General features: G+C 35.6%; 1 protein-coding gene across 2 annotated transcripts; it reads right to left on the bottom strand.

The window, feature by feature from the left end:
* Positions 1–741: 741 nt before the first annotated feature.
* Positions 742–11,756, bottom strand: LOC103722757. Of its 2 annotated transcripts, none has more exons than XM_039118584.1 (5): positions 11,513–11,756; positions 7,641–7,714; positions 7,449–7,552; positions 7,208–7,276; positions 742–1,273 (listed from the first exon to the last, which is right to left on the bottom strand). In XM_039118584.1, the coding sequence occupies exons 1-5, from the start codon at positions 11,578–11,580 to the stop codon at positions 1,001–1,003; spliced, it is 588 nt and encodes a 195-aa protein (XP_038974512.1). In that variant the 5' UTR covers positions 11,581–11,756; the 3' UTR covers positions 742–1,000. The 2 variants fall into 2 exon arrangements, with proteins under 2 accessions (XP_038974512.1, XP_038974511.1); XM_039118583.1 differs by having other exon boundaries at positions 742–1,285; positions 11,513–11,753.
* Positions 11,757–12,696: the final 940 nt, after the last annotated feature.

Here is a 12,696-nt window from a genome sequence, read left to right as displayed (position 1 = left end):
TAAGGTGCGGAAAAAATCAAGCAAATGGTTAAGATTGAAAAGGAATTGCTAGAAAAGAAGTTTCAATTTATATATACTGTGCAGAATTTTCTAAGTGATCGTAGCATTGCTTTTATATATATATATACGCGCGCTCGCGCACACACATACAAATGTATATAAATGTATATTTGTATATATGTAGGAGGAATCTAATCAGGGTTGGTTTAAAACAAAATCAATTTTGAGTCAAAAGCCTAATATCAAACTTGGCTTGCTTACATTTATTTGAAGATTGATTGAAACTGGATACAAGCTGAACAGAGGCTGTTCACGAGCAGCTTAGCTTAATCGTGAAATAATTACCACCAGTCATGCATTGTTAATGGTGATGATCGCTATTTGCCAATTCAACCCTCTGTTGAGAGTACTTAAGAACGAAATAATGGCTGCGATAATGTCTGTTATTTCTCACTATAACAGCAAAAATGAATGATAACCAAAAATAAGAGCATTGTTTTCTTAAATCAGTAGTCGCCAAATAAGAAGATATTTCTGACAGTTGCTATAAAGATTTAAGGTCCTGCCCACCAATTAAGGTTGTATGCGTGAAAGAGGATATTTAGGTCGTTTAGATAACCACTGAGAAATAAGAGAGGTAAATTTTTAAAAATTAATAAAAATATCCTTCTTACCTTATTGAAGATCAAACTTAATTGTCCTAGTTATGGACAAGAAAAAGGTACACTACATGTCAGTATATGAAGGATACCTGTAGAATAGAAATTTCATTTTGAATGAGCCAACAAAACTACAATACTTCAACCAATTTGCAAATGAACCACTTACAAAACTTTGCCACAATCTCAGAATTCTCCCTTCTGACGGGATGCAACATAAATTATCATCGAATAGGCCTGGTAGCTGTGGTGAATTTATAACATGTAAACATATTTTATATAAAGTTCATTCTTTTTTCTGCTTGCATTCCCAGACCAATCCTCGCCTCTTGTCCAGAAGTTTATATCCAAATGCTGCTGAACGCTTCCTCGATTGCCCTCCTCTTGCCCAGCTCAATGGTCCATCCTCCAGCTCTGGCCCCTCTCTCTGCTCGTAGCTTCATTGCTTCCTCGTCGTCGACCGCATAGCCCTGCAGGAGATCAGCTGGACCTCCAACAGGGACAGGCTGTGGAGCCATACCTGTTGGGCGTGGCTGTGCAAGCCCACCGCCCAGGACAGCTGCAGGGGCATACTGCCCTTGCACACCAATACCACCGCTAACGCCTTGAGAGCTCTGTCCAGCACCCTGTGGTCAGATATCATATGTACTAACATGAATCAACATTTCAGCTGCTCAGATACAGCATCCTTTCGCAAAAAAAAAAGCCTTACGGTTTCACAAACCTTGATTTGGGCCTTTTTTCTAATATTTTAGAGGTTAAGTGTCTATCTTATCAAATGCACACAGTCATACGATGTTATAGTCATTTTATATAGAAGCCTATAATCTTGTGACATTTCTTGTATTTACTTATCCAGGGTCCTTATAAGGCACTGCAACAAGGAACTGCTTGGAATCCTTAACCATCAAGGGTTATGTTTATTATTTTTCTTCTCTTTAACATTAAAAAAAAAGGAAAGAAGAGCGTTAAAAATTAACACAATATAGCCTACAGACTTATATAAATAAAATATAACTGACATATTATAGTAAAACTGAAATAAAACTTTAAAAAAATCTCTAATTAGTTTCAATCAGTTTTAGCCATAATTCGCCCAGACCATGGAAGATGAACCTAAACAGGTGATCAAAATCTAAACTGAGGGATTAGTTTCAATTTGGCCTCAGAACAGATTGGTTTTGGCTATAATTCAAAACCTTAAGGAAAACTAATTCATCAATTTCTAAATGTGAATATACTCTTTCACCTACAAAAATAAAAGGCCCAACAAAGATGCGTGCTACTTCATAATAGGATAAGTTTCAATTTAGGGCAAACTAACAATTTTGCAATTGTAGATCATAGAACCAAATTAATGTGTTATAGGAATTCTGGTGGATGAAGTGTAAACAGATAGGAAAGGAAAAAACTTTGATTTGCATATCATGCTTACCTTTTAGGTACACCAGATATTAATGCTTGTTTACAAATAAGATATATGTTGGATATATATTTCAAGTATCAGATTTCTTAACATAAAAATATAGGATACCTTTTAGATACCCGTAGTGCCGAGCAAAAGTGTTAATGGCGAATAAAATTCTAGACATTTTTGTATTCTTAGATCTTTTATTTACGTAATTTTCAGAATAGCTTTTAGACTATTATTTTAAATATGACTGATGTAAAAAGGTCCCACTTGATGAAAAAGAAGCAAGAAGAGGAGAAGACCCTCCTTCTGCTTCTTCTTCTGCTGCTGCTGCTCCTCCTCCTCCTCCTTGTCCCCTCTCATTTTGATCTATCTTCTATTATCTTCATCTCTACTAATATTATCTCCGGCATTGCTTTCCTAACCCTCATATTATTCTTTCTTTACCTGTAACTATAAATTTGTGATCCAAACTTCTGTTATAGCAATACTATAGAACATTGCCAACTGACAACTTTTCTTTAGAAACTTGTTTCTAAGGCCTATTTCTCTTCTAAAACGTAAAACAAAAATTTTTTGACCTTGAATTTTACAATCACCAAGAAACCTTTTCTTCTCTATTTTCTGAAGCAGGACAACAGGGTAATTTGTTCATCCAAACTGCAGTTCAATCTCATCCTGGATCTTACACCTTGCAGGCCATCTGCAAATGGTCTTGCATCAATTTGGTATCAGAGCTAAATAGCACTACTTTGTTCTTCTTCTTTTCCTTGATCCCATTTCTCTTCTCTTTGTTTCTTCCCTTTAATTATGTTATCCAATAATAAGCTACTCCAAGAATGGCGGTACCAATCAGCATGCTAAATAATGAGAGGAAGGTTTTTTGGCATATGCATGATAATTTGACATCTATCAAAATGATCTTGCAACGATAAAATTTATGTTGCAGGCAATTACAGTAGACCAAGGCATTGAACTGTGTATTAATGTAGTTCCATTGCCTCCAACTTTCAATCATCAACAAGCGTCTGAAGAAATTCCTTTAGTGAAGCACATATCTAGGTATATAAAGAACCACAAATCAAAAGTGTCACAAGCAAAGTCTATGGAACTGTCCCGAACCGCCCGATTCGGCGCATCGTGGGCCGTACCAACGGCGGACCAGGACGGTTCCGCCGTTGAAACCGAGATGCCTCTCGCCATCGCTGGAGAGGGGGAAGGAGAAGGAAAAAGAAAGACAGAGGGGGGGAGAGGGAGGGAGAGGGAGAGGAAGAGAGAGGCCTCTCTCTTCCTCTCCCTCTCCCTCCCTCCCTCCCCCACTCTCTCTCTCTCTTTTTCTCTCTCGTTCTCCCTCTCGCCCATCTCTAATATGGTATCGGTACGGGCCCGGTCCGGTACGGTGCTCGGTACCGGTTCCGCCATCCTTGGTCCCAAGCGACAACCCACAAGAATTTTCTGAATGAAAATCTATCTATTGGAAGTCCTAGAAGTATCAAACCTTCACATTAAGAGACTAAACTTGAAGATGCGCCATGCCTACAGAATCCGGTGAATGAGAGTGAAAGCTCTGAAGCTGCAGTTTTGGAACAATTTGTAATTCATGAAGGCATAGGTTGCTATCAATCAAGGCCTGTGCTTGTATCAAAGCACTTCGAAGATCCATTACTTGCTGATTTTGTGATGTCATCAAGGAATGCTATCAAACGGATGATCAAAAGCTTTATGGTCATTGATCAATTGGAACCACAAGAATCAATTAACATCGTGATAGCAAGAAGGTCCAAGTTGGTCTCCATAATCAAATTTGAAAATCCAACAATTGAGCATAAAGGAATGCTATCAAATGGGTGATCAAAAGCCTTATGGTCATTGATCAATTGGAACCAGAAGAATCAATTAACATTGTGATAGCAAGAAGGTCCAAGTTGGTCTCCATAATCAAATTTGGAAAATCCAACGATTGAGCATAAAGCTACAAATTATCAAGATCTCGAGGACAAGATCCACGCAACAAAGTGAATGATGGAGAATAAAAGCATAGATTTCTTTGCAATTTTGAAACATTTTATTTAGGTGATCTTTGGAATAGGTTTTAGGGTCTTGTTTTAGGTAGGACTTATGTCCTGCTTTAGGTATATGTCAGGTTCGACAAGTTTAAAAAAAAAAAAGAACCCATTAGGACTAGATTTTTGGATATTTTAGGAATCTTTCTATACAAGGTTATGTGGTATTCCAAATTTTGCCTTTTTAGGAAAATTTCTAGGGATTAGGTGCATATTTTTTAAGATCCTAGTTTAGTGTGAAACATCATGTGAAGTCTATAAGAACCTATTAGGGCTTGATTAAAAATCATTATAGTCTATAAGAAAAACTATGTGGGCTTGATTAAAAATCATTAAACATGATTTGTTCTGAAAGAAAAGAAGGATTTCTTTAGGCTAGGTTTGGTCCTTGTCTCTCTCCCCCGCCCTCCTTTCTCTTTTTGATATATCTTCTATCATTCATCTCTACTATTATTATCTCTATCTTTGCTTTCTAACCTCATTGTCCTGTTTTCTCTATAATTGTAAAATGTGTTATCAGAATTCTGCTATAGGACTAAAATGGACCACCACAAATTGACAACCTTTTTTTTAGGAACTTATTCATAGGACCAATATCTCTTTTAAAAATCTAAAATGGAAATTTTTTGACCTTCTTGAATTTAAAATCACCAAAAAATAAACTTTCTGCTCTGATTTCTGTAGCAGGGACAGCAAGGTAATTTGTGGCCAAAAATGCAGATTAATCTCTTCCCTGATCCTATGCCTTCCAGGCCATCTCCAATTGGTCATGCATCAAGGGCTTTTTGTCTCTTTCCTTTGATGAATGCTGACATCTTAATGATGGACATGATGGATGAATAATCCTATAATGCTATGCTATTGTGCAGAGTGTGTTATAGTTTGTCTTCTTTTTTTTTTGATAGTATGTTATAGTCTGTATATTTGAACAATGACTAAGGTCCCATTTGGTAGAACTGTTGGCAGTAGAGCTTTCAGAAGTAAAGTTTTTTGAAGTAGAGCTTTTATAAAAAGCTATTTGTTGTTTGGTAACTACATTTCTAAAATGCTGTGAAACTTTAATATGTGCTTGGTAAAATAACTGAACAAGTACTTTTGGTATGACAAAATGACCATAAAGGACATTGCATAGTATTATACAACAGAGCATAATAAAATATAATATATATTAATATATAAAAATATGATATAGTATAGCATTACTGTAATATAATATAATACTATTCTAATATAGTTAATATAATATTGTATACTATAGCATAATAATATAACATAATTTGATATTATATAACATAACATATCAATGTATTATGATATAATGTAATATAATATTATATTTATAGTATAATACAATATTTTGATATAAAATATTATAATTATTATCATTATATATTAAAATTTGATTAATATAACATTTTTAGAAACTAATTTTTGGAAAAAAATATAGAGGCACACAATCATACTTGCAAAAGTGAGATTTTACGTTTTTTTTCCTTCCAATGCTTTTCTTGTTCAAAATGATGGATAAATAAATAGAGGAAAGAAATAATAATACCTTGATCACGTAGCAAATAATACCTTGATCACGTAGCAAGAAAGAAAGCCAAGGCCAATTAGGATTTCTTGTTTGTTGGGGTTCCTATAGATTTCTTTCTTCGTGCATTATGATATAAAGGGACACTTCCTATAATTACATGATTTTATCATAGATATTTTGGTCTAAAAGAAAAATTTTATAAATTTAAAACAGCTTTTTGATGCGTGCTAAAAGTACTTTTTCGAAGAAGCTCCATTTTGGAGCTTCTTCCAAGTAGACGTTTTCAACTTTCTGGCAAAGCTAAAACAGCTTTCCGATTTTGTTACCAAACACCTCTATTCCATCCAAAAATACTTTTGGAGGGTCAAAAAATGCTTTCGGACCCACCAAAAGCTCTGCCAAACAGGGCCTAAATGAAATTTATGGATGTTGATATTATTGCATGGAGTATGGACCATGTTGTTTTACCAAACCATTTGCTTTATGGAACTCGTTTATATATAGATCATCTATTAAAATATCCAATATGTGTTATACCCTAGTTTTTTAAGATTTTTCATATTGGCATATCCACATTTTTATTCTTGCTTCATAGGTAAGCAGCCTAACATTTGGAACTACAAAATCATAACAAATGATAGTATGACCTAAAGAATTTGACAATGAGGATAGTTATGGTACTTAGAACCATGGTGTTAGTCTCACTGAGTTGCTGCACAAACTGACACTATATTTAAAAGAAATGATCTGCTTATACAAGATTTGTATATTATCACCAACTAAACTTAATTTCTTTCACTACACGCATATTATGAGGCAAATGATAATCTTGATCAAGGTACGCCATATCACTCCAAACTGCCTAGTTTGGGGCATATCAAGCTGAACCAACAGGAAATCACAATGGTTCCCCCTGTCGGCTCGATAAACAAGCTGAACCTATAAAAAAGGTCCCTCCGAGTTCGATTACGGCTCGATCCGCTAGCGATTGCCACTCTGCCCGCCCCCCCTCCCCTTCCCCATGCATGTTTGAAACCCTTCGAAGCCCCCCCTCCAGCCCCTTTGCCTCCTCCGCTTGATCCACTCACGATCCCCCCCCCCCGCCACGCATCCAAGTGAGTCTCACCCTCTCATTTTTCCTCTCCCCCTTCTCCCTCTCCTTCTTCCTCTCTATCTCTCTATGTTGGTATGCCCCGGAACGACACGGTACAATAAATTGGTCGCTAGCTAGTTCACCCTCCTATACCAGTTCAATGAACCTTGATCTTGATAACTAACATACATTAGCAAGGAACTTGGAAGTTCATCTTGTTTTAATTATCTTCCTAAACAAATCAGTTCAGCAGTTCTTGCTTAGAGCTAGGGAGGCACACAAAATGTACTAGAAGAACAATATGGACCAAAATGATTTGCCAACATGGACTTGCTATAGACAACTTTCAACTAATAAAAGAATGGAAAACATATTATATGCACTCTATGTCCCAACAGTTCAAACTTAGAAGATAGACAACATTAAACCTAACCAATAACTCACCACATCAGCAAGATCTGTCTTTATAGGATTTCCTTGGCCTGCCCTGAGTGCCGCTGCTAGTTCTTCAGCCTAAATGAAAACATTGTCAAAATGAGAAAAATAAACTTGGTAGTCCATGTAAAAGTTATTTTCCACATTTCAAAATTGATAATCCAGACATGATAGGACATAGAAACAAAGAAGGGAGAGGTGTCCCCTCTGATATATAAAATAGAAACAAGAACTGTATAATAAAACGTACCTTACGAGCTCGGGCAACGATTATTTGTTCAGCATTTTCTTCTTGGTATTTAGCTATCTCAGCTTCAATTGCAGCTACATCTATTCCTTCAACTAAGTTGCAAGCTTAGAAAGGAGCAAACCGCATCATTGTCAAAGACCCATGGCATCTAAAATAATATGGAAAGATAGGTAACTTAATTATTATACTTACTCATATCCTCAACTTCTTCCAAATAATCATTGTACTCTCTCAGGGAAGGAAAGTCCTCTTCCCTTTTATTAAATCTGCACAAACAAAAAAATAACATGAACGAACAAGTCGTATTCGAAAGAGCTGAAGGGTTTAACAATAAGAAGTTAGTCCAAGCACTTTGATCTAGCAAGTTTAATAATAGAATCATGAAAATGTTGGCTTTGATGGCAGAACATTCTTCAGCATAAAGATGAAACTTATAGTCGAAAAAACTGATTAACTACAGAAAAAATTGCAAAAAAGAAAATGAAAGCGTTGACATTGTCAAATGAAAGCCATGGATATTACTCTTTCTTGTTACATTTAATGTTTTCTTATAGATGTGAATATATGATAACTTACAATCTTCTATGGCATGGTATGCCGTCTCCGTATCGGGCTTGGTATTGGTGCCACCCTGTCACCGTGTCAATATGCCCGGTATAGGGGCCGGTTTAGCGTACCGAGTATCCGTACGTCCTCCATACCGTATATCAGTACCGAACCGGTATGATACAACATACTCTGTACCGTCTGGCTCAGTATGGTATAGAATACCATGTTCTATGGTACGTAGAAAAATCTTGCGGTAAGTGTAACAAAAAATAGAGGTCAAAAAAATCTGCTTACTTTGAAAGGTTTCAAAATGTGCCACCACTTTATACTGAGGGGTGGGATGCAAATCAAATGCTCAGAGACAAAAACCAAATGATTTGGATGCTTATAAATTAACTACTTTTCTATGTACTTTTCTATATGAGGTCAGTGGTCTCAAAGTCTCCAATTTAGCTGAATTTCTGTCCAACATTATTTAATAGGTGTATATACTATGATCAGCAGTGTTGATCTTAGCTTGAGGTGTCTTGCATTACGTCTGTGTATATAACACTCCTAATATAGAAAAGTCTTATCTCCAGGTTTCAAAATATTTCACAAGGTTTCATCTTATCTATAGTAAGGCTCGGTTGGTATGATTAGAATGTAAACTGTTAGACTTTCCAAACTACTGAACAACTTTGTTAGCATGAAAATTCTTCTAGTACACTAATTCTAGAATGTTTCACATGATCAAACCAACAAACTTTGGCTCATGTATTTCAGATCAGTTCTGTCGCAGCTTTCTAAATAAGGCAAGTTTAGACCTGAAAAATCAATCAAAACAAGCTTCAACCTTTCTGACAACCACAGCACGCATGTTTGGCCTTTAAGTCTGCTTTACACCTTCCGGAGGCACTCTCCTCACGAACTGAATTGCCAGTTTATACAATGATACCTTCCATGAAGGAAGAAAAATAAATGTTTATTGAATTAAATAAATATTTCGCTAGGCTTCTAGAAATTAAATTTAAAAAAGAAAAAGAGAAAGAAAAAAGAACAGCTATTTATTTTGGATGCTTAGTATTAGAAATGATACTCCCACCTTATTATCATAAATTTTCACCAAAAATTTCTCCAATCATTGTAACAATTAGTTAAGACCCAAATGGATCATTAGAAATATGTGTTCCAATGAGTTGTGCATCAACCACAAGTATATAATTTTTGACTCAAACAAAGAGAAAATTCTTAACAAACAAGCATAGTAATAAGTAATAAACACCAATTATGAGAAATGAGAATCATTACGACAATAAACAAGAGAACAAATGTTAAGAGAGACAAACAGAAAACAGCTCAAAAATAGAAAGGTTAAGAGCGCAGACACCAACCTACATTTCAGAAAAAAGTAAAACTATGAGAGGCATGGGGGGAGAGAGAAAGACTTGTTTCCAAACAATTAGTGCAACTGTTCATTTTATGCTTGCCTTGCCAATAGTTTATGCTAGATTACAAATATCAAATGGAAAATATTGGCATGGACAAAAAAGGATGCAACTTTTTATCAAATCACATATGACAATTTATGACAATTTTTGAAAGAGAAATTTATAATTTTAAGTCATCAAGGAAGGCAAGAGAGACATGATTTGGAAGTGAAGTAGAGAGGACACTGAAATTCTTTGAAGTGGTCTACGAAAAACTTGGTTGCAGGAAGGGAATAGGATTTCAACATTCTTTCATGGATATGTTAGTGGTAGAAGAAGAAAGAATCAGATATCTTCAACTGAATTGCAAGAGTAGCATTAACTATGAAAGAGGAGGTAGCAGGGGCTTCTCTAAGAATTTACTTAGACGCTCATGCCAAAGAGGGTCGGATAATGGCTAATTCACAAACTGTCTACCCAAGCATCATATACTCCCTCATGAGCTTGGAAAATCCAAAATTGGGAGGAAATTAAGGAAGTTGTATTTAATTTGGTCAACGACAAGGAAAAATTCTAAGTAATTTATCTTGGACTTTAAAAAGGCATACAACAGCGTCAATTGAAAACGTCCTGCTAGAGTTCTTGGAAGCTAGAGGTTTTGGTGGAAAATGGAGGATACGGATGAATTTGACTTTTATTTGGAGAATCAGCTCTCATTCTGGAAGGAGAACCAGGCGACTGGACTTAATGCCATAGAGGATTATAGCAAGGATATCCTGTAACTTGTTGCCTCTTTGTAATAGTAGATAATGTTTTAGGAAGGATACTTAACAAAACCAGTGAATAAAAACTCATTAGAGGCTTGAGTCTCTAATAGTTTATAGCACGAACATAAACTTACAATTTGCAAATTACTTAAATTTTGCATTAAGCTAAATAGGATCAACTAGTGGGTTCAAAATTTGTACTATATGACGTGCAGCTCCTAACCAGCCTTAAAAGCAATTTTGACAAAAGCCTTCTGGTGTATTTGGGAACTCACCTGACTGAGACACCAGAAGTGGCCTCTTAAGTCTCAGTTCCAAGATCTTCTCATCACCTGTCTTGCTATTCTCCTTCATTCTTGCTCAAAATGAGCTGATTGGATGAAACAGGATAGACAAAATGGCTAGAAGACCAGAGAGATAGAAGAGAAACTCTCTTCAACAAGAAGGCTAACATTGGTGAAATCTGTGCTTCTAGCCATGACATTTTATTGGATGTCCATATTCTACCTTCATAACTGGCTAGAAAGAAGACTGGCTGCCATAGATGAGAGTTTGTCTTGAGAAAATCTAAGAGGCAATCGTTAGTTAATGTCTAGCGAATTAGAGAGTGCTAAATAAGGACAAGGAGGCCTGGGAATCAAGAATCTAAAAAATGTCAACATTGCATTTGAAAATAGTGGTGGAAATTATTCAATTATTCTAGTTAAGTGGTTTGATCCAATATAACTACTACCAAAGAAGGCCTGGTGTTAATTATAGAAGCCTTGGATTTCTTACAACACCTTTCGGAAAGGCATTCACAAGGTGGAAAAGCCATTCTTCACTGAGGGGTCAGATTTCATGTTGGAGGTGAGAGAAATATTAGATTCTGGTGCTTCTTATCATATTCATGTAAATCACTACCCTTTCTCACTTTTTCAAACTGTGGATCTTGCGTACGTCAAGAGCACAAGCCCAATTCCCCTATGAAGTTCCCTAATTATTGTATGAATCTCTGGATTCTCACTTGTTCAATCCCAGGTTACACAGTAAGATTAAAAAAAAGGAAAAAAAAAACAGGAGGAAAGGAAATTTCGAAGTGCATTCATGATGAAGGTATCGATATCTTGATTGAATGATTTTTCTTTTTTTTTTTTTTTTGCTTATTAGGGTTTATCAGTGAAATTTAACTTCTTCACATTCGAAGGGTGATTGTTTTACTTGCAATAATTAAAGAGAAGTGGAGAAACATTAGAAGCAATAGTATTGATTTATGGAGTTTATCTGGCATGCTCAAGTATAGATTTAATAATTCTGAGAATAATACGGAGAGATAGAAGAGAGAGCGACAGAGAAGTACATGTTGGCGATCCTCCTTCGAATGGCCATCTCTTTGGCCCAGGTGTTGGTGGCCGAAGAGACCACCATGACTCCCACTGCAACCGCCACCAGCACCACCACCACCACCACTCTCCCCTCGGTCGGCCGGAGACGAGTCGCAAGATCGGCGAACAAAGCCGGCGGAGGCCGCTGGACCCCGGTTAATGTTCAGCCCACAGCATGTCTCAGTCCAAATCCGACATCAATTCGCTACCCTACTTAATTGGGTTCATAACAAGTTCATATCAATCTTTTTACACATTAAAAAATAAAAAAATAATAAAAATGTAATGATATCTTGATCAACATTACCATGCTAGCTAGTTATAGGGCTTGTACATGTATTTTGAAAGAAAAAAAAACTAATGAGTCAGTAATGTTGTCAGACAACTCAATGCTTGGTCCAAATGAGATGATATTTTTTACTTCATAAAAATTTGTTGAGCAAATGTGTTTCTCTAATAGCATTATCTTATTATAATGGCAACCAATCCAAGCCATTGTTGGCATTATAACAGGTGTCATTTTTCCGGGTCAATCCTTTGATTGGTATGCTAAATGCAAAATTTATAGTTGCTATAATGCATCAATAATTCAATATGGTCCATTAACAGCATTAATGACATGGGCCCAATTCTCGTAGTTTTTTGCTCTTTTTAATTTTGCTTTTTCAGTTACTCACCATAATTTTTCATTATAATAATTGTTATAACTATAATAATTATTTCGAACTCAAATAATTTTAGTACATGCTATTGATATTAACCTCATATTGTAGTTAATATTAACCTAATAGCGTACAATGAAAATATTTTGTCACATCCTCAAGATCGCAAGATGGAATCGTATCAATTACCGCACACTTATAGGTAACTCTTCCTGTAAGCATGCAAGGTATCTCAACAAGATATCATAAATAAGCAGTAGAATAAATTTAAATAATTAACATTCAAATTTTAATTTAGAAAACCAAATAAAAAATTAAATATCTTGCAAACCAAAAATATTCAAAAGTCTTACATCAACTTTAATAAAAATCTAATCAACATAAAGATAAGAAAATTCTGTCTCTAGTTGCTCTTCCAAAATGAATTCTCGAATCAAGCTAATTCTTCGAATCTGTAAAAACAGTAAAATATAGAATAATGAACTAGACTGCCCGGT

The sequence above is a fragment of the Phoenix dactylifera genome, unplaced genomic scaffold, assembly GCF_009389715.1.
Source record: "Phoenix dactylifera cultivar Barhee BC4 unplaced genomic scaffold, palm_55x_up_171113_PBpolish2nd_filt_p 000378F, whole genome shotgun sequence".
Lineage (NCBI taxonomy): Eukaryota > Viridiplantae > Streptophyta > Magnoliopsida > Arecales > Arecaceae > Phoenix > Phoenix dactylifera.
The sequence above is the reverse complement of the archived record's forward strand: the minus strand, read 5'-3'. Positions and strand labels throughout refer to the sequence as shown.